The sequence below is a fragment of the Eptesicus fuscus genome, chromosome 16 (genome assembly GCF_027574615.1).
Source record: "Eptesicus fuscus isolate TK198812 chromosome 16, DD_ASM_mEF_20220401, whole genome shotgun sequence".
Classification (NCBI taxonomy): Eukaryota; Metazoa; Chordata; class Mammalia; order Chiroptera; family Vespertilionidae; genus Eptesicus; species Eptesicus fuscus.
In genome coordinates, this window is record NC_072488.1 from 37,147,118 (window position 1) to 37,170,000 (window position 22,883).

At 39.5% G+C, this 22,883-nt stretch overlaps 1 protein-coding gene across 6 annotated transcripts in view; it reads right to left on the reverse strand.

Annotated features, from left to right (window-relative positions):
• The window catches only part of VPS54 (VPS54 subunit of GARP complex), a 112,487-nt gene that overhangs the window by 11,975 nt on the left and 77,629 nt on the right, over positions 1-22,883 (reverse strand). For 4 of the 6 annotated variants that reach the window (XM_054727858.1, XM_054727859.1, XM_054727860.1 and 1 more), the window contains 9 exons: positions 21,843-22,183; positions 15,479-15,608; positions 13,357-13,538; positions 12,441-12,553; positions 4,713-4,776; positions 2,764-2,869; positions 1,767-1,854; positions 1,125-1,246; positions 931-1,011 (listed from right to left, as the gene is read on the reverse strand). In XM_054727858.1, the coding sequence (XP_054583833.1) occupies positions 931-1,011; positions 1,125-1,246; positions 1,767-1,854; positions 2,764-2,869; positions 4,713-4,776; positions 12,441-12,553; positions 13,357-13,538; positions 15,479-15,608; positions 21,843-22,183 (1,227 nt within the window). Of the gene's footprint in view, positions 1-709; positions 764-930; positions 1,012-1,124; positions 1,247-1,766; positions 1,855-2,405; positions 2,507-2,763; positions 2,870-4,712; positions 4,777-12,440; positions 12,554-13,356; positions 13,539-15,478; positions 15,609-21,842; positions 22,184-22,883 lie in introns of those variants that run through there. The other 2 variants (XM_054727861.1, XR_008558451.1) reach the window with 2 other exon arrangements.

Consider the following 22,883-nt stretch of genomic DNA (forward strand, 5'->3'; position numbering starts at 1 on the left):
GGGCACATCCCCAGTAGGGAGGTGTGCAGGAGGCAGCTGATGGATGTTTCTCTCTCATCAATGTTTCTAACTCTCTATCCCTCTCCTTTCCTCTCTGTAAAAATCAATAAAATATTTTAAAAAAAAAGAAATTATTGTTAATTTTGTCAGGTGTGATATAGTAAAGTGGTTATATAAGAAAGTGTCCTTAGTTTTTAGAAATACATACCTGAAGAATGCAAGTAGAAGGAAAAGCATATCAAAGTGCCTTGCTGTATAAGCTTACTCTAAACAATGCTCTTGGGCCAAAGTATAAGTAAACCTTCAAATTTTCAAGTTATAAAATTTCTGCTTTCTCCCAAGATACATGTTTGAAAACTTAGTTCGGAAAGGAAAGAGTGACAGATAGGGCAAAAGTGACTGGGGCTGATTGACATTTTTCTGAATATACCCTCCCAGTATAATTGAGAATCCTTTGGAAAATATTGCTTCCTTTAATATCCCATAGGGAATGGGAAGCAAACAAGAAACAAACATTGAAACTGATTACCTATGAGGAAAATAATAGAGCACCTCAGACTACACATTTTTAAATTAACACATTTTATCACACATTACTTTCTTCTCTATTTTGATCTCTGTTCTCTAAATTTTGTCCTGGAAGGCTTTCAGACTAAAACCTGTTTTTGAAGAAGGAACGTATTTGTCAATGCAACTAATACAAAATTACCTCTGTTCAGGGTTTCTTTCATCTTTGAAATCATCCCTCCCTCCTCTTGGACTCCTTAGAAGATGAATTATTTGGGCAATAAGAATATCAATTATTTGGGCAATCTGAAGATTTTATTGAGGTTTTTTTTTTCTAAATCCTGAAGAATTTGATTTGTTAAGACAACTATTAAAAGTCACAATGCCTTTAAGCAAAGCCAAATAATTTATATAAATCATTACCTTAGATAACAGCTTGTCAAATAAGCTATCCATTATCGCTACCAGCTTAGCTGATATTTCAGCTATGTGGTCATGGTAATCCTGTAATGAGAAATAACAGTACATTTCAAAGCCCTTGGGATACATCTAGAGAAATACTTAACAATCACGAATTAAATTTATGAAACTCCAATAGAAAATATATGAAAAAGTACCTTAGTGATATGATCAAAATGCCTAAGCATGCTGTATTGCTTAGGCTGCAGCCGAGCTTCAAAATGAGCCCGGATCACAGGAATGTAGTGCACAATTAACTGCAAACAGCGTGAAGAAAGAGCTGAAGATCCAAGTGGTAGACATATCATGGAGAAACAAAAAAGGATATTAGTTTAGTTTAAGTACATATCAAATTAAGTAAAAAACATCAATGAATTTTACACAGACCCCAATTTATTTCATAAATGAAGAATATTGTAGCAGAAAGCAACATATTTGGTACTGAATAGTGCAATGAACATGCTGATTTTCCAAATGGACTCAAGTTGTATTTCTGGCATGAGGAAGCTGGTGGCACAACTGATTCTCTCCTGATAGTGATATCTTTCACCCCAAAGTACTTTATACATAAAGCATCTTAACACTTTCCACAGTGGTGCAACTTCCAAATAACATACTTGCTAAAGTGGAAATTCCTCAGAAATTAATTTTTCAATTATGGTAATACATGAAAAAGGGAAGTAGCCCTTGCTACTTTTAAAGCCTTTGGTCAGAGCCACAAGAACATCTACTAAAAACACGATGAGTACAGTAGCATAATTATAACACCTCAGTCGTGAATTAAATTCAAGAATACATACCCAAATTTTTTGTAGTTATTGTTTTTAGTCCAACAACTTGCAGTGCACCAGCTCCAAGAACTAACTGACAACTTCTTGAATTGAAGTACTAACAAAGGAAGGAGAGAGAAAAGTCCAACAATTTATTAAAAATTATTCTTCATATGTTGGCAATGTTCTAAAAATATGCATTTCTCTTTCCTCTCATTCATTGACCAAATGAATTTTCTAGTAGGAGCAAGTAGGATCTATTTATGTAATGACAAAAAAAGGGTGGGTAAGGGTGTTCCTAAATGATAATATTTACTGTCTGGTAAAAAAAAAAAAAAAAAAAAACCCGTTAAGAAATTCTAAAAATCAATTGTTCAGAAATTATCCTTTAATTTGCATTCACAGAACTAATTCAGTCATTTTCCTCAGTTATTCTTACTGGATAGTCCTATTTTCAAAAGGGTAACAAAATCTTTCTGGACTACAATATGATAACTCTATTTTGGGACCAAATTAATTGATAGATTAGACATTTGAAAAAAATGAAACCTTTTCTTCATGTTAGCAGTTAAAAATATCTGTTAATATGAAACAACTGAATAAAATTATCACTACATTTTTATTTTACATCAATGGTTCTGAAAGAATGATTTAAGAAAAATCGCTAACCTTAGTGAGATGAATTTTGTAAAGTTCAGTGAATTCCTTCCATGCACATTTGAAACCAGTCCAGGTTTTTTGACCTAAGTGGCCTCAGTCATGTTCAGCACCTAACGAACAAATCATCTCCTGTCTCCAATGTCATTAACAACTCTATGGGTGTAATGAGGAATCACTAAGTGTAGAGTGAGAAAGAAGCAGGTGGCCTTCTTCCAGTTACATGTGATTTAATCACAAAAAAATGTCATAAAATTAATGTGTTAAAGATAACTTAAACTTGAAATGTCTTAGAGTTGGAAGATAGGTCACACCCTAAAGAATTACTTCTACCAACTATGTTTCCATAACAGAGTAAAATCATACCCACCTTCAATAAATCTGACAGACGAGTAAGCATGTCAGTAGTAACAGATGGGATATTATCCACACACTGGCAATATTCAAGGATAATTCTTATCAACAACAATACAGTTCTATAAGAAAATAAAGATGATTCAGTAGGCAGTCAAAACATAAAAATCAACAATGATCTTGGTAACTGCTAAATTAAGTGTTTAACCTACAAGCACAGCATAGTAAGAACTCATTGGGCTGGGGAGAGAGATTCCTAGGATGCAAAATTAAGGAGGCACTCAATTTCAGGGCCATGCAATTGCAGGGTCAGTACTTGCATGACATTGAGAATGAATACCTCCTTAAATTTTGTGCTGTGGGCACAAGACTCTCTGTATGACATCCTAATTCTCTTCTATAAAGCAGGTATCCCATTTTTTGGCCAATTCAGAAACACTGACAAAAAGATTACCCAGTGTTTCTGATTATGTAGTAGATCCTCAGTCATAACTGTTGAATTAATGACGGGAACCTAGTCCAGATTTTCTTAATGAGATCAAAGAGAAACTGTGGCTTCTAAGAGCAACTTAACTCCTAAGATGTTTATTGGTAAGTCATGTGGATAAAAAACAAAAGGGGCATAGCTGGTTTGGCTCAGTGCATAAAGCATCGGCCTGCAGACTAAAGGGTACTGGGTTCGATTCCAATCAAGGGCACATGCCCAAGTTGTAGGCTTAATCCCCAGTAGATGGTGTGCAGGAGGCAGCCGATCAATGATTCTCTCTCATCATGATGTTTCTATCTCTCTGCCTCCCTCTCCCTTCCTCTCTGAAATCAATAAAAATATATTAAAGCCAAGACCGGTTTGGCTCAGTGGATAGAGCGTCGGCCTTCGGACTGAGGGGTCCCAGGTTCGATTCCGGTCAAGGGCATGTACGTTGGTTGCGGGCACATCCCCGGTAGGGGGTGTGCAGCAGGCAGCTGGTCGATGTTTCTCTCTCATCGATGTTTCTAGCTTTCTATCCCTCTCCCTTCCTCTCTGTAAAAAATCAATAAAACATATTTAAAAAATAAAAATAAAAATATATTAAAAACAAACAAAAACAAAAGGGGGTTCTTTGGAACAGTGGTCGCCAATCTTTCAGACCTCACGGACCACTGGTTGTTGACCACTGCTTTGGAAAGTAATCTCACAGGGTGATCTAATCATAAATTCCCAACTAGACAGGTTATGGTGGGTGGTCGCGCTCCAGTCCTATAAATTTTTAATAAAGATTTATCTTTGCATTGAGCAAGCCCCATCCATTGTTTCTGTGCATCTAGGTTAATACACCTTTGAAATAAGTCTAACCACACTAAAGAGAGCACATAATCTTGTTAATTGTCCTGTAATCCCATCCCCACCTTGCTTTCTCCCACCTCCATGTGATCTTTCTTCCCCTCCCTCCTTAATTTCAAATACATAAAAGAAGATGCAAAACTGTTATTCTCTAGAGCATTTGAGATTTTGCTTCCTGGCATATGTCATCAGTTTGGCTCAAATAAACTCATAAAAATTCTCTACAGGACTGGACATTTCTTACATTGACAGTCACAAAAGATTCTTCAAAGATGAGAAAGTCAATAGCTCATTAGCAGGATATATCAGAAGTTGAAAAGAGAACTTTAAATTATTTGGAAGTTTTTTCTTTCATTGATTTGAGGAAAAGAGAAAGGAGGAAGAGAGGGAGGGTGGGAGAGAGAGAGAGAAACAACGATTTGTTGTTCCACTTACTTATGCATTCATTGGTTGCTTCTTTTATATACTAGGACTGTGGATTGAACCCGAAACCTTGGTGTATTAACCAACTGAGCTACCTGGCCAGGGCTCTTTGGAGGGTTTTAAATTGTTAATTTAAAATTTCCAACTCACACCAGGTGGGAACTAGAAGACCTATGTTTAAAATAATTTACTCAACTAATAAAGAAAAATGTGTCACTCACCCAACAACAGCATACTGTTGTCCCTCGACAATGAGAACTTCAGCTGGTTTCCTTTCTTCTGTAACTAGGGAGTAAAGCAAATAAACAAGAAAGACACAGGTACAAGATAAAACAAAATATTGTAGAAAAAATTAAACTAGAAAAAAATGGAATAAGATAGTTGCTCTATAAGGCCTGAAACTGTCTCATTTCTGAAAATAAATATCTACGCCTCAGGAAACAATTTGGCACAGAGTAAATAATATACTGAGTTTGAAATCAAAGAGATTTGGATTTGAGTTCCAGTACCGCCAGTTACTGGACTCATAACCTTGGGCCAATTAATTAACATATTTGAGTTTCAATATCTATATCAATTAAACATGGATAACAATATTATCTTTCAGGGCTGTTGTTAATGATAGAGATAATGATTACAAACTGTCTATACTCTAGGTCTGGCACATGATAAATGATCAGTAAGTAGTAAAGCAAAAAATAAATGTTGTTAGTTTGAAAAGCAGAACATTTCAACTGGTTGTCTTTATTACAAAATGCAAGTTAATTCCTATATTCCATGGAAATAATATATATTTAATTTCAAGATTTTAATCCAGAAGTTATTTTCAGCATACAGTATCTTACCCAATAATAGACAAACATGTGACTTGATTGTACTTCTGCTACGACCACAGCCAATCAGAGTGAGTATGCAGATTAACCCAACAAAGATGGCAGGTTAATTTGCATATGCAGGCGTGGAGTGGTCAGGACGCCTGCTATGAGGGGGAGTGGGGGTAGCAGAGGAAGCTACAGGAGCAGTGCTTCGGACAGAAGCGAGGACTTGCTGGCTCCCAGGTGGGCTGGGAGCGGGGACTTGCCGGCTCCCAGGTGGCGGGGAGTGAAGCCAAGGGAAAGAAGGCCTGTTCTTGCACGAATATTGTGCAACGGGCCTCTAGTTTGTTATAATACAAAATTCATCATGTTGAGGTGAAAAGAAAGGTGGACTGGATTATTACCTGAATCAGCCAAATTATCATGCTTGCCTAAGCTTCAAGTCCCCTTTAAGCTCTAAGACATTTGTGAATAATAAAGGGGCTATGTACAAGTTCAGTGACAGAATGTAACTCCGTAGAGTGATCTGATAACAAAATCCAAACTGGGCAGTTCATGGTGGGTAGTCACGCCTCTTCCTAGTAAAGGTTATCTTGGCCTTAAGCAAAATCTGTCCATTGTTTTTGTGGTTCTAGGTTAACACACCTTTGAAATGCCTTTTTCAGACTCCTTGGAAGTGTAACCACCCTCCAAAGAGAATACAATCTTAACTATCCTATACTTTGCTCTCTCCCACCTTCATGTAATCTTCCTTACATTCCCTCCTTCATTCCAAATGTATAAAAAGAAGTGCAAAACTGTCATTTACTGAAGGATTTGAGATCTTGTTTTTCAAATGCCATCAGTTTGGCTCAAATAAGCGCTTATAATTCTGTACAGGTTTGGACATTATTATGTTGATACATTAAATGTCTACTTCCTCATTCCTTCAAAGTAAAGAAATTCAGTGTGATATAATTTCTAATCACAATTTCTTTTCAGTCCTCCCTCTAAATGAATTAATCTATTTTACACCTGTCTTTAACCCTCCTCTCTTGCCACAGTGGTAGAAGAAGAGACAGCCTTTCTCCTGAACTCTCAATTCAATTCCAGGGTAATTGCTCCATAATCACTATGTCATTCTTATCATAAATTAATCTTCTTCCTCTGTTAAGCATAAAAATATAACTATGCTTCTCCTATGTTAAAACTCTTCTCAACTCCCTGAGTGGATTAAGGTAAAAAGCTCTAATTTATCTTATATCTCTAGCTGTTGCTTCATCATGTAAACAGCGAAACTTGTTGAAAAAGTAGGCTACACTTGTCTACCCTTCCTCACCTTTTGACTTACTTAGCATTGAATGATAATCTGACTCTATCATTCTACTGAATAAGACTGCAAATGATCTACATGTCAAACTAGTGGTCACTATATTTTACTCCATCTTTCTATTATGTGCAATTGTATATTGTACAAATGTAAAGTATACAATTTAAAAATATTTCTATGTAAAAATACTAAATTTTCATTAAATGCATAAAATGTAAAAATGCAACTACCTCCTCCATTAAAACTATTCAAGGACTTCATAGTTTTGAATCTGGTATTACAGGACAATAACTTTACACTATTATCATATGTTAATCCTATCTAATAAAAGAGTAATACACAAATTGACTGTACCTCCGCTACACCCAAAGCCACGCCCACCAGCCAATCAGAAGCAAATATGCAAATAAACCCAACCAAGATGGCTGCAGCCACAGAGAGCAGGAGGGAGGCTTGGGTTTCCCTGGCAATGGAGGAAGCCAAGCTTCCCACCTGCCCTTGCTGGCTTAGACCTCCACTCAAAGCTACAAGGTTTCAATTATAGAAGGTAAATAAATTCCAACAGAAATGGCGGCAGCCACAGACCTGGAAGAGCAGGAGGCTAGGGTTGCCCCCGGCGATGGAGGAAGCCAAGCTTCTGCAGCGCTGGCTGGCCTAGGCCTCAGCTCAAGGCTACAAAGATTCAATTATTGAACATACATAAATCTCAACAGAAATGGCTGCCACGGAGCAAGCAGGAGGCTTGGCTCTGCTCCAGGCTACGAAGTTTCAATTGTAGAAGATACATAAATCCCAGATACCAGGGCCTCCACTTGAGTCGTCAGGGGGTGTGGCCGGAATGCAAACCAACACAGGTCCTTCACTCAGGCCACCCCACACGCCAAAGGAACCCCCACCCTGATCCGGTACACCCTTCAGGGCAAACCAGCTGGCCCCCATCCATGCACCAGGCCTCTATCCTATCTAATAGAAGAGTAATATGCAGATTGACTATCACTGCAACACACAATATAGCTGCCCCCATGTGGTCAAAGATCCTGCCCCCATGTGGACACAAGATGGCCACCACAAGATGGCCAGCAGGGGAGGGCAGTTGGGAGGCACCAGGCCTGCAAGGGAGGGCAGTTAGGGGCGATCAGGCCTGCAGGGGAGAGCAGTTAGGGATGACCAGGCCTGCCGGGGAGGGCAGTTAGGGGTGACCAGGCCTAAAGGGGAGGGCAGTTAGGGGCAAACACGCTGGCAGGAGAGCAGTTAGGCATCAATCAGGCTGGCAGGGGAGTGGTTAGGGGGTGATCAGGCTGGCAAGCAGAAGCAGTTATGGGCAATCAGGAAGGCAGGCAGGCAAGCAGTTGGGAGCCAGCAGTCCTGGATTGTGAGAGGGCAGTTGGACATCCCTCGAGGGGTCCCAGATTGGAGAGGGTGCAGGCTGGGCTGAGGGACATCCCCCCTCCTGTGCACGAATTTCGTGCACCGGGCCTCTAGCATGATATAAAACCCACTTCATATATAACCCAACCAGTATTTGATACCAATGACAATTCTCTTCTTGAAACTCTAATTTTTTAATTCTATGTTCTTCTGGGTTTCTTCCTACCTCTCTGACTCTTCCTTCTTAGTCTCCTTCATAATTATCTTTTTCTATGATTCTTTACATTTTTATTTTATCGCATCATACTACATTACTTACTAATTAATATACTGTGTCTAATGTGACTGCTAATCTGTATTTTTTTATTAGACATAACCCTTTTAAAGTAAAACTATAACTGCTATCCCTGTCTCAATATGACACACAGAAGCTTACTTCCTGCTGTATAAATACTTGTACTGAATGATATGGTACAGTGGTTAAGAACATAACTATGAGGGAGAAACCAAGATGGCGGCATAGGTAAACACCTGAACTTGCCACCTTGCACAACAACTTCAAAACTACAACTAAAAGACAAAACGGACATCATCCAGAACACAGAAAGACTGGCTGAGTGGAAATTCTACAACTAGAAGGAAAGAGAAAAGCACACTGAGACTCAGAGGAGGTGCGGAAGGCAGAGGTACGGAGTCGCGCATGCGTGCGAAGAAGGCTGGCAACTGAGTACACGGCTGACTTTTTCAATCCGCAGGGAGACACAAGCTCCCAACAGCTCTGAATTCCAGTTTCGGGCGGGACTCTGAGGACCCAGACTCATACAGAGAGAAACTGGACTGTCTGGCAGCAGGTGGAACTCGAGGGCAGCTTTCTCTCAGAGGTGCTTGCAGCGATTACCAAGGGACACTGAGACGCGAGGGCCTCTTAGGGCAGGGCTGACGGGAAGCCATTGCTGTTTGCTCTGCCCTGAGACTCCACCCCATCCAAGCTGTGCGCAGAGGCTTTTGCATATGAATGGCCTGGTCCTTTGAAATCTAAACTTACCTATCAAACTGGAGCTGAGTCAGAGAGACCCAGAACATCCAAAAGAAGGCCGAAGGCCCCACAGCAGCTTGCATTGCTTCACAGCTGGCCTCATCTGGGCACCTCCAAAACCCAAACAAAGAAGAGGAATCTGCAGATCTCTCTGTAGCTCCTGCTGGGTGGCCTCAGGCAGAGGTTAAATTAGCACCTCCTTGGAGATCCAAGAGCCAGTGTACCCAGGGGTCAGAGTAGGACCATCCAGATTACAACTCCTCAGATCCTTAAGGGACACACTCAAGGGGCAGACTTGGTGAGCACCAAAGCCCCACTGAAGCAAGTCTTGCCTCATAAGGGTGTCTCCAGCACAGAAGTTCTCCCAGCGCAGACACAGCTAATCCTCACAGCCAATTGGCCTGGAGGTCAATTCCTCCCAGTGATACCAACAACAATCAAGGCTTAACTACAACAAGACTGTGCACAAAGCCCACAAAGGGGTGCACCAAGAGTGTCCATCTCAGGTAACTGGGGAGGCTGAGCCACTGGGCCCTACAGGACACCTAGCACACAAAGCCACTCTATCAACTCAGGGAAGCAGCCAAACTGCAGAGACAAAGAAACAGGTCACAAATGAAAGAAATGGAGGAAAGCAAAGGACTGGATATAGAGTTCAAAACCATGGTTATAAGGTTTTTCAAGAATTTTCTAGAAAAGGCCGATAAATTTAGCGAGACTCTCGAGAATATGAAAAAGGACCAACTATAAATTAAGCATACACTGACTGAAATAAAAAATAATATACAGAGATCCAACAGCAGACTAGAGGATCGCAAGAATCAAGTCAAAGATTTGAAATACAAAGAAGCAAAACACACCCAACCGGAAAAGAAAAAAGAATCCAAAAATATGAAGATAGTGTAAGGAGCCTCTGGGACAACTTCAAGCATACCAACATCAGAATTACGGGGGTTCCAGAAGAAGAGAGAGAACAAGATACTGAAAACCTATTTGAAGAAATAATGACCAAAAACTTCCCCCACCTGGTGAAAGAAATAGACTTACAAGTCCAGGAAGTGCATAGAACCCCAAACAAAAGGAATCCAAAGAGGACCACACCAAGACACATCATAATCAAAATGCCAAGAGCAAAAGACAAAGAGAATATTAAAAGCAGCAAGAGAAAAACAGTTATCTACAAATGAGCACCCATACGACTGTCAGCTGATTTCTCAACAGAAACTATGCAGGCCAGACATGAGTGGCAAGAAATATTCAAAATGATGAATAGCAAGAACCTACAACCAAGATTACTCTACCCAGCAAAGCTATCATTCAGAATTGAAGGGCAGATAAAGAGCTTCACAGATAAGAAAAAGCTAAAGGAGTTCATCACCACCAAACCAGTATTATATGAAATGCTGAAAGGTATTCTTTAAGAAGAGGAAGAAGAAGAAAAAGATAAAGATAAAAATTATGAACAACAAATACATAGCTATCAACGAGTGAATCTAAAAATCAAGTGAATAAAAAAATCTGATGAACAGAATAGTCTGATGAATATAATAGAATCAGGGGCATAGAAAGGGAGTGGACTGACAATCCTTAGGGGGAAAGGGGTGTGGGGGGTGTGGGAAGAGACTGAACAAAAATCATACACCTATGGATGAGGACAGTCGGGGGGGGGGTAAGGGCATGGGACGGTTTGGGGGGGGGCCTGGGAACCTGGTGGAGGGGAGCTATGGAGGGAAAAAAGGAGGACCACCTGGAATAATCTGAATAAATATTTTTTTTAAAAAAGAACATAACTATGAAATTATACGATGCTGGTTTCAAATTCCAGCTCATCACATTTATACAAAATTTCTTAACCCTTCAAAGCTTCATGCATCCTCATTTCCTCACTGTTAAACAATGTAACAATAGTCCTATATAATAAGAGCCTAGGTGACATCACGCTCTCATGCGACGCCACCATATGATGGCTGCCCTCACATCGTCAAAAGATGGCCACCACAAGATAGCCAGCAGGGGAGGGCAGTTGTGGGAGATCAGGCCGGCAGGGGAAAGTTAGGCATCAATCAGACTGGCAGGGGAGTGGTTAGGATAAGGTGACCAGACATCCCGCTTTTGGCGGGACATTCCCAATTTTTAACAATTTGTCCCGCGTCCCGCGGCGTTTTTAAAAAGTCCCGATTTTTGGAAAGAATGCACGACAAGCTAGGGAACAGTGGGAGAATGGGAAGGGAATATATGGTTTTCAGCGGCCATGTGGCTATTTAGCCAGGATATGAGTTTTATATTATTTTTGTTAATTTTATAATGTTAAACTTTAATAATAACAAGTAATTGTTGAGAACTGATTATCAAGAACTGCTTATCAAAGTTCGCATTGTTGATCAGTTGTTAGAATTCGACCACCATTGTTTGGACTTAATGAACAATGGCATTTTTTGGGATTGGCAACGACGAAAACATTTTGTAACTGTCTCTCAGATGATACACATCGTACTGCGTGCTAGTAAGCTAGTTAAACAAGTGATGTCATTACAAATCAGCTATTCAGATAATTTAGGTAAGTAATTTATTTATTTATTTCATAAATACATAAATTTTCTTGAATTTAGCAGACAGTACTCGTATTATTTATATTTTATAGTGGCAGCAAAAAGTCTAGCGCTGGCCTTGAAAGTGACACAACTTACATTACAGCAAATTCATGACCTTTTAAACAACAACAGCAATCTACTAAAAAAAATTCACTCTAATGAGAAATATGCCAAAGAATAAAATAATACTATACATAATTTTTTATTTATTATATTTGTAAATTGTACTTATGTTGAAATTTTAAAAAATATATTACAATACTATTTTTGCATTCTATGAAAATTTTTGTTGCTCCATATAGACCAAATTTTTAATCAAGAAACCCCCCCCCCCCCCCCCCCCCCGGTCAATGGTGTCCCGCTTTACCAATGTTAAAATCTGGTCACCTTAGGTTAGGGGGCAATCAGGCAGGCAAGCAGCAAAGTGGTTAGGAGCCAGCAGTCCCAGATTGTGAGAGGGATGTCCAACTGCCCCAAGGGGTCCCAGATTGGAGAGGGTTCAGGTCGGGCTGAGGGACACCCCCCCACACACACACACACCCGCTGCACGAATTTCATGCACCGGGCTTCTAGTATCTTCATAACAGATTGAGTTTTAAAACTGGAGTTTGAAAAACCACCTGGTACAGTGTCTGGCATATGATTACCCATCAATAAATATCTAAATTATAAATTACCACTGATACTTTTCTAGTCAACTACTAACTAAGCTGGGAGTATTAGTTCTAGGCTTTTAAGGATGTACTGTCAATTAATGAAATATTAAGCATTGCTACAAAATGAACAAACAATATAAAATTGGAAGAGAGTGTGTGAAAAAACAGACATACCCCCTGACTTTTTTTCAGGTAAAGCAATCTTTCCATCTGACAGAGAATCAACAAGATCCTGAAATTCTGCAGGAACATCAGCTTGTTTCCAGCGCTCATTGTCTAAGAGGAGGCTATTTAAAAATAAAAAGAAAGATAAACCTTAACATTTTAATGCCATTTTTCTTGGTTGAAAAGAGCTGAGAAAATACATAAAACTTTTGTTATATCTTTTAATAATAAAAACTACAAGTAAGTTAAATTCAAGTAGAGCTCATGCAATACAAGACACTGAGTTTTTAAATAGCAATGGCTATTAGCTATATTGTTAGTACATAAGACTTAAAAGTGCTGAACACATTAGTAAATTGAAATCATTCATAAATAGTATGAATATTTTCAGAAAATATTTCTCTTTTTATATGTCTTAGCCCAGTGGTCAGCAAACTCATTAGTCAACAGAGCCAAATATCAACAGTACAACGACTGAAATTTCTTTTGAGAGCCAAATTTTTTAAACTTGAACTTCTTCTTACGCCACTTCTTCAAAATAGACTTGCCTAGGCCGTGGTATTTTGTGGAAGAGCCACACTCAAAGGGCCAAAGAGCCACATGTGGCTCGCGAGGCGCAGTTTGCTGACCACGGTCTTACACTAACCAAGAAAAGTGATGAAACATAATTATCTTCACTTTCAGTGGGGGGAAAAGGCAATCTATTAAAAATCTTCCTGATAAATATTTTAATGGGAATAAACATTCTAACTTCATTTTGAAAAGCCAAAAAATGTGATTTTGATTCCAAATCTGCCTTTAATTAAAAAGGAAAAACTTAGGAGTTTTGGTTGGCCAATCAGTTAAGTTTCTTCTTTTAAATATAATTGTGTTTTTGTAAAGAAAAGGAAAAAAGTTAAGGACAGAATAGACATAGTAATGATACCTGAGCTTAGTTTTTCTCTCTTCATGAAACCTGTTTACAAATTTATTAGCTTGGCTCTGAAGTGCTCCAAGTAATGACATGCTTTTTCTTCCACAGATCTGTTCAGTGTCTAAAATGAATGTTTCCATTAACCTAGAAAGTGTTATGAATTCCGTGGAATTTAGCTTCTCAAGAAAACCATCCTAAATTTTAAAGATAACACAAAAATCGTGACAGTTAGTATATCACCAAATATGCTACAAAACCACTCAGTTGGACAAATGTTATTATTTTATTATATTTAAAATATTAATTAAAAAAATTATTTTGAAATCATTATTTTAATGATTCTAATACTTCAGTCTCAAAAATTGAATGTAAAAAGCTTAAGATGTCTCAATTTTATCCCAAACCATTTAATACAGCAGCTCAAATAAATTCACAATTTACACTAATAAAAGAGAAACATGCAAAGTGACCGTACATCTGCTACGCCCACAAGCCACGCCCACCAGCCAATCAGGAGCGAGTATGCAAATTAACCAAACCAAGATGGCTGTGGCCACGGAGTGAGCAGGAGGCTTGGGTTTCCCCGGCAATGGAGGAAGCCAAGTTTCCCGCCTGCTCTGGCTGGCCCTGGCCTCCGCTCAAGGCTACAAAGTTTCAGTTATAGAAGATAAATAAATTCCAACAAAAATGGCAGCAGCCACAGAGCTGGAGAGAGCAAGAGGCTTGGGTTGCCCCTGGCAATGGAGGAAGCCAAGCTTCCTGCCTGCCCTGGCTTCTGCTGAAGGCTACAAAGTTTCAATTATAGAAGATAAATAAATCCCAGATACCAGGGCCTCCGCTTGGGTAGCCAGGGGGCATGGCTGGCCTGCAAACCACCATAGGCCCCTCGCCCAGGCCACCCCCACCCTGATCTGGGACACCCTTCAGGGCAAACCAGCCTGCCCCCACCCGTGCATCAGGCCTCTATCCTAATAAACGAGTAATATGCAAATTGACCGTCACTCCAACACACAAGATGGCTGCCCCATGTGGACACAAGATGGCCACCACAAAATGGCCAGCAGTGGAGGGCAGTTGGGAATGACCAGGCCTGCAAGGGAGGGCAGTTGTGGGCAATCAGACCAGCAGGGGAGGGCAGTTGGGAGGGACCAGGCCTGCAAGGGAGGGCAGTTGGGGGCTATCAAGCCTGCAGGGGAGGGCAGTTAGGGGGGACCCAGGCCTGCAGAGGAGAGCAGTTGGGGGGAACAGGCCTGCAGGGGAGGGCAGTTAGGGGCAAACAGGCTGGCAGCAGAGCAGTTAGGCATCAATCAGGCTGGCAAGGGAGAGGTTAGGAGGTGATCAGGCTGGCAGGCAGAAGCGGTTAGGGGCAATCAGGAAGGCAGGCAGGCAAGCAGTTGGGAGCCAGCAGTCCTGGATTGTGAGAGGGAGGATCGGGCCTAAACAGGCTGTCGGACATCCCTCGAGGGGTCCCAGATTGGAGAGGGTGCAGGCTAGGCTGAGGGACACACACCCCCATGCACGAATTTCGTGCACCGGGCCTCTAGTATTATATAAAAACTAGAGGCCCAGTGCACAAATTTGTGCATGGTTAGGGTCTGGCCAGCCCTCCCTGATCGAGGCTGATTGGGCTGGGCCGGCCGTGGGGAGGGGATGCGGGTGGTTGGCTTGCCAATTCCACCCCCGATTGGGGGTGGAGCTGGCTGGGGGGAGGGGCTGCAGGTAGTTGGCCAGCCAGCCCTGCCCCTGGTTGAACTCCCAGTTGTGGGACAATTTGCATATTAGCCTTTTATTATATAGGATTTCACAATATTGGAGTTCAACTAATTTTAATAATAAATTGTTTGACTAATTACACTCACATGTACAAAACAGCATTATTAATTTCAAATTAATTATTAAGGTATATTTCAAAGTCTTTTATTAAATCATTTATTTGAAAAGAATACTTGAATACGTTTTACTATTTCTCTTATTTGGATTATTTTAACATCTTCCTAATAATTAATCTTACTAAGTGTTAAAAATATCATATGCATTATGGGGAACATAGGGACATAAACAGGGATATGATTCCAGATTTTCAAAATAATTACACTATATATAAAATATCTAAAGCTTTATCAAAACAACTAACCTTTGCTCTTGACATGAGAAATTTGACAGCTCGATCATGGCATATGTCTGAGGCACTATACAATAACTCCTGGATATTATTTGCCAGCTTTCCTAGTTCTAAGTCAGTTAATTTCATGTCTTCATTCACCCTGAAAATGATAAAAAATAGATTAAGTCAGGGAAAGTTGTGAACACATTGTTCTACATAGATGACATATCAATAAAAAACAAAATGCTATAAAATTATCATTTAAGGAAAAATTCTGTGATGTGCCAAATACTTTTTTTTTTGGTGTGGTGAAGGATCTATCACTTAAACAAGTCAAGACAATACAAATATATTTTACCCGAATCTTTTATAAGAATAATTTTCTCCTTCTACTAATATTTTTAATAGTTAAGTTCAGACTCTGGTTGGAAATTTTGCAAAAACTACAGAAAAAAAAATTCTACTTAGGTATAAAGTGGTTGTTGTAATAGGTTGTGCATGGGTGTTTAAGATGACACGGTGGAAGGAGGAAAAGAGGAAGGAATGTTATTTAATGACAAACAAGCTCTCTTTTTACTTACAATTATGAATGTTAACATTCAGTTTAATTGAACTAACATCTCCTGAGCAATTACTGTGTTTAAATGCTTGGCACTGGAGGGGAAATAATAGATCACTGCCCTCAGCGAACTTAAAATTGAACAGAAGTATTTATAAGACGTTATGCATTTTTTTCCAGTTTTGAAAAGGAAATGTATCACTTTCAATTTTTATACATTCTCCCCTGGTATATGTAAAGTTCACTGATTCCATGGCAACAATTCAGTTTACATAAACCAAGTTAGTGCCTTAGAATCTTTTTCTCCCTTTCAGTTGAATTAAAATAATTTTCAAAGATATTATAAAGAGGCTTTGATGTATATTAATTTTTAAGGAAAACCACTACTCTCACTGGGTTAAGTAAGGTATTAATGAAAGTTATTCACTGCTATCCTTCAAAATTATAATATCACTAAATTTATTTACTAATGTTCTAAAATAATACAGGGGTTAATATTCTTCAAGTACTCTCACAAATAGTAATTTGTTTGGTTCTCACATTCTGAGGCAGGTATGTAAATATCTTCTTTATAGATGAGGACACTGAATCTCTAAAGGTTTCAAGTGACCTACCCAAAGTTACAAAGATGAAGAGGATGAGACCAGAATCCAGAATTAGTGTAATTTTATTTCTAATGTGCTAAACTGCCTCTATTCCAACTTAATTCTACATAGATGGTCCAGTACTATTTCAATACCAGCTCCTACAAACTGCTTAAATTTCAAAGTTCAAATTTATTATTAAAATAAAATTTTATTTTCTGATGGATTTCTAAAATTAGTCACTAATCACAGAATGATAAAGAATTTGGAACTGTTGACAATATGCTACCAATTCACAAAGATATAAGAAGAGAGCAATGAAAAACAACTCAAGTCTTTAAAAAATAGGATGACAATTCACAAAGCCAAATGTTTGTGTTTTTTTTAAGTCATTTATTTAATTACTAGAGGCCCGGAGCACGAAATTTGTGCACGGAGGGGGGACGTGTCCCTCAGTCCAGCCTGCACCCTCTCCAATCTGGGACCCCTTGAGGGATGTCCGACTGCCCTCTCACAATCCAGGACTGCTGGCTCCCAACTGATCACCTGCCTGCCTTCATGATTGCCCCTAACTGCTTCTGCCTGCCAGCCTGATCACCCCCTAACCACTCCGCTGCCAGCCTGACTGATGCCTAACTGCTCCCCAGCCAACCTGTTTGCCCCCAACTTCCCTCCTCTGCCGGCATGGTCACCCCTAACTACCCTCCCCTGCAGGGGTGATCGCCTCCAACTGCCCTCCCTTGCAGGCCTGGTCCCTCTCAACTGCCCTCCCTTGCAGGCCTGGTCCCTCTCAACTGCCCTCCCTTGCAGGCCTGGTGCCTCCCAACTTCCCTCCCCTGCTGGCCATCTTGTGGTGGCCATCTTGTGTCCACATGGGGGCAGCTATATTGTGTGTTGCAGTGATGGTCAATCTGCATATTACTTTTATTAGATAGGATTAGTAATTTTGCTTTTTCAAATTATTTTTAATTTTAAGATTAACTGGATCCTTTTTTATGTTAATACTAGAGGCCCAGTGCATGACTGAATCATGCACGTGTAGGGTCCCCTACACGCTTTTGCTTTCGATCACGGGGGAGCTGGGTGTCTGTCCGCTGGTGCACCAGGCCTTTCAGAAGCCTCCAGCACGGTGAAGGCTTCTGAAAGGCCTGGTGCCTGAGTGGACAGGCACCCAGCTCCCCCGCTTTTGATGGTCTGTGGTGGGACGTGAGCTCGCTGCCCCAGAGGCCCCTTCTGTGCCGCAGCACAGCCATGGCGCAGACGCTGAGCTCGCGCCGCCGCTGGCGACGCAAGCTCAGCATCCCGCCAGCCCAATCGGCCACCCCGGCCACCCCGAGTCCCACCCCCCGCCCCCGCGCCTCCTGGCCAATCGCGAGCATAGCGAAGGTATGGTCAATTTGCATATTTGTCTATTATTAGGTAGGATGGGGAAAACTTCACAAGTGTTTCTAGGTATATATACAAAAGAAGTGAAAGCAGTATCTCAAAGAGTTTTTGCATACCCATGTTCAAGTAATAGCACTAACAACAACAGCCAAGAGATGGGAGCAACCCAGGAATCCACTGATAGATGAATGGATAAACATTCATTGCCTATGCATACAATAGAACAGTATTCAGCATTGAAAAAAGTAAATTCTGACACATGCTACAACATGGTTGAACCTTGAAGACATTATGCTATGTGAAATAAGCCAGACACTGGTAGTACTGGAAGTGCTAGCCATAGCGATCAGACAAGAAGAATAAAAGGAATCCAAATTGGAAAAGAAGAAGTAAAACTGTCATTATTCACAGGTGACATGATATTATACATAGAAAACCCTAAAGACTCCATCAAAAAAAATACTAGATTTAATACATGAATCTGGCAATGTAGCAGTATATAAAATTAACGCCCAGTAATCTATGGCTTTTTTTATATACCAATAGTGAAGTTACAGAAAGAGAGGTTAAAAAAAACAATCCCATTTACCATTGCACCAAAAAAATTAAGATACCTAGGAATAAACTTAACTAAGGACAAAAGACCTGTACTCTGAAAACTACAGGATGTTGAAAAAAGAGATAAAGGAAGACATAAACATATGGAAGAATATACTGTGCCCATGGATTGGTAGAATCAACATCATTAAAATGTCCATACTACCCAAAGCAATCTATAGATTCAATGCAATCCCCATTAAAATACCAACGGCATATTTCATAGACCTAGAACAAACTCTCCAAAAATTCACCTGCAATAAAAAATGAACCCGAATAGCCACAGCAATCATGAGAAAGAAGAACAAAGTTGGAGGGATCACAATACCAGATATCACACTACTAGTATATTACAAAGCCATTGTTCTTAAACTGCCTGATACTGGACAAAAACAGACATATAGACCAATGGAACCGAACAGAGAACCCAGAAATCAACCCAAGCCAGTATGCTCAATTAATATTTGACAAAGGAGGCAAGAGCATACAATGGAGTCAAGACAGTCTCTTCAATAAATGGTGTTGGGAAAATTGGATAAATACATGCAAAAAAATGAAACTAGACCACCAACTTATACCATTCACAAAAATAAACTCAAAATGTAAGATGGGAAACCATAAAATCTTAGAAGAATCCATAGGCAGAAAAATATCAGACATGTCATAGCAATATCTTTATATGTAAGATGGGAATGTAAGATGGGAAACCATAAAAATGTAAGATGGGAAACCATAAAAATCTTAGAAGAATCCATAGGCAGCAAAATATCAGACATGTCATAGCAGTATTTTTACCGATACAGCTCCGAGGACAATGGAAACTAAGGAGAAAAGAAACAAATGGGACTACATCAAAATAAAAAGCTTCTGCACAGCAAAAGAAACCATCAACAAAACAACAAGAAAGCCCACTGCATGGGAGAACATATTTGCCAATGTTATAACCGATAAGGGTTTAATCTCCAAAATTTACAGGGAACTCATACAACTTAACAAAAGGAAGATAAACAATCCAACCAAAAAATGGGCAAAAGACCTAAATAGACACTTTTCAAAAGAGGACATATGAAAACATGCTCAAAGTCACTAATCATCTGAGAGATGCAAATCAAAACGACAATGAGGTACCATCTCACACCAGTCAGAATGGCTATCCTCAACAAATCAACAAACAAGTGCTGGAGAGGATGAGGAGAAAAAGGAACCCTGGTGCACTGCTGGTGGGAATGGAGACTAGTGCAGCCACTGTGGAGAACAGTATCGAGTTTCCTCAAAAAATTAAAAATGGAACTCCCATTTGACCAAGTAATTCCACTTCTAGGAATATATTCCAAGAAAACAGAAACATCAATCAGAAAGGATATATGCACCCCTATGTTCACAGCAGCACAATTTACAATAGCTAAGATTTGGAAACAGCCTAAGTGCCCATTAGCAATTGAGTGAATTATAAAACTGTGGTACATTTACACAATGGAATACTACGCTGCTGTAAAAAAGAAGGAACTCTTACCAATTTGCAGCAGCATGGATGGACCTGGAGAGCATTATGCTAAGTGAAATAAGCCAGTCGGAGAAAGATAAATATCACATGATCTCACTCATTTGTGGAATATAATGAAGAACATAAACTGATGAACTAAAATAGATTCAGAGACACAGAAGCATCGAACAGACCATCAAACCTCAGAGAAGGCAGGGGTGTTGGGGAGTCTGGGGGGTGAGAGATCAACCAAAGGACTTGTAAGCATGCATATAAGCATAACCCATGGACACAGACAGTAGTGGGGTGAGGGTGTGTGCTGGGGGATGGGTGGGAATGACCAGAGAGAGGTCAATGGGGGAAAAAGGAGACATATGTAATACTTTAAACAATAAAGAATAAAAAAATAAAAAACAAAAACCTCCTTAGACAAAGATAGAAGCTACACAATTAGGATGGGAGAGCTGCCTATTCAGCTCTGGACCACCTACCTCTGACCTGTTACATGAGAGGACCATAATGCTATATTGCTTAAGCCAGTGGTCGGCAAACTCATTAGTCAACAGAGCCAAATATCAACAGTATAACGATTGAAATTTCTTTTGAGAGCCGAAAACCGACTTCTGCGCATGGGCCTCAAAGTTTCAATCGCACTGTACGTGCGCACCCGCACGTGGTATTTTGTGGAAGAGTCACACTCAAGGGGCCAAAGAGCCTCATGTGGCTCGCGAGCTGCAGTTTGCCGACCACTGGCTTAAGCTATAGAGGTTTTTACATCTCTTTTAATAGCAGTTTTAGACTGTACCCTAACCAGTAAATGTGAACTATTAGACTGAACAGAAAAAAAATGTTTTTATTAATATGTAATTCAGAGTTTTTTGGGGGTTTTCTTTTTGGTGGGGAATGGAGGTGATATAGCTGACTTTATGCTGTTAAATGCAACCTTGATAAGCTCCTGAGCCATAAGCTGACTTATGTGAAAATGAACAGAAGTTCTGAGTTCTTATTATCAATGTTTCCTTGATTTTAATTGGTATACTGTGGTTATTTAAGGGAGTATTATTATATTTAGGAAATATACACTGAAGTATTTGGGGATAATGGGACATCAAGTCTGCAACCTATTGTCAAATGATTCAGGAAAAATATTAACATGAGAGACAAAGAAGGTAAGGGGAAGAGAGAAGGAGAGAGAAAAAGGGAGGGTGGGAGAAACAGGGCAATATGGTAACCTGTTAACAATTGGGAAATCAAAGTGAAGGATATATGAGAGTTTTTAGTACTATTTTGGCAACTTTTCTGTAAATATTAAATTATTTCAAAATAATAAGTTTTAAAAAGTAATGTTGAAAAAGACAATATGATCCACTTGGAAATTCATGTCTTTGAAAAATCAAAAACTGTAAATCAAACAGATTTTCACTACATACAAAATACAAAGTGACATAATAGAAAAGAAAAATAGGTAATACTGATGTGAGTTTCAGGACAAGTTCTGTCACTACTGACTTTAAGTCATCTAAACTCTTTGAAATGAAGGCATTTACTTAAATAATTCCTTTCTAGCCTTAAAATTCTGCAATTCTCGATTACTTCCAAAGCTCACCTCCTAACTACCTTCCATACATTTCCAAAATGATACGTTTCATAAAGTTGATTTTTGTTAAAATAAATTCCAAGACCAAAGTTTACATGGTTTTTCAATAAACTGAATAATCAATCTACTGAAACCATTAATAAGATGATTCAAAATCTTGTTTAGTTGGCAGCAGTCACCATACTCACATAATGTCCACACCTCCTGGAATAGCTGATGATGATGTCTGCTCTTTACTGGATGAAGAATCAGTAGTACATTCTGGTTCAGATACCGAATCACTGCTGCAGGGCTCACTATTTGGAGATGCATTTCTTTGAGAGGTAGTGTCAATTGCTATAGGTGTTAATTCATTCTCACTGAATGCATCACTTACAAATATGCCTTCCTGGATTAAATAAGCCACCTCTGTATCCAGGGAATTATCCTTTGCAGCATTCTTCTGTTGTGAAATCTCCTCCAATTCTCTAGTTCTTTGGTTTTTGTCAAGAACTGAGAGAACAACATTGTGAATGATATTTAACGTTGCCTATAAGAAAACAGGATACATTTTTAAAAGATTTAAAATATCTTGCACCTAAAGTTCCTAAAAGTAAATTCTGTGTATGTACTTTTGAACATTTTATAAATGAGTGAACGTCATGTATGTAACACTGTAAAGGTGACTTGTGAAAAAGAACTGCTCAAGAGAAATGGGTACCCTAAAGCTTAAATAAACTTCTGTAGTTTAGTTGATTTTGTAAATCAAAATATCCCTAAATATATTGCAGATTTCTCTAACCTCTTAGCTAGGTTACACTAAACATAACTTGCCTGTAAGGAATCATATTCGTTGATGTGCTTGCTTAAAAGAAAAAAGCCGTATTCCTTACCATGCCTAACCTTAGATCCATTTCTCTCTCCTCATCTCATGCCTGTTTTCATTCACTCACCACTCTGCGACATTCTGGTTCTCTTTCTACTCTTCTAAATTCTATTGTTCCTATCTCAAGGCCCTTCGTTGTTTCCTCTGCTTCGAATGCTCTTCACCTTGACCTCTGCATAAGTGTTTCCTCTCATCACTCAGGTTCTTGCACAAAGTTAGTTCCTCAAAGAGGCCTTCTCTGACTCTCCTTCCAGCAACTCCATCCCATTACCCAGTTTTAAAAATACAACAGTTATCATTATATATTTAACTTTTTAATTCTAGGTCTTCACTAGAATGTTAACTCTGAGATATTTTAATTCTA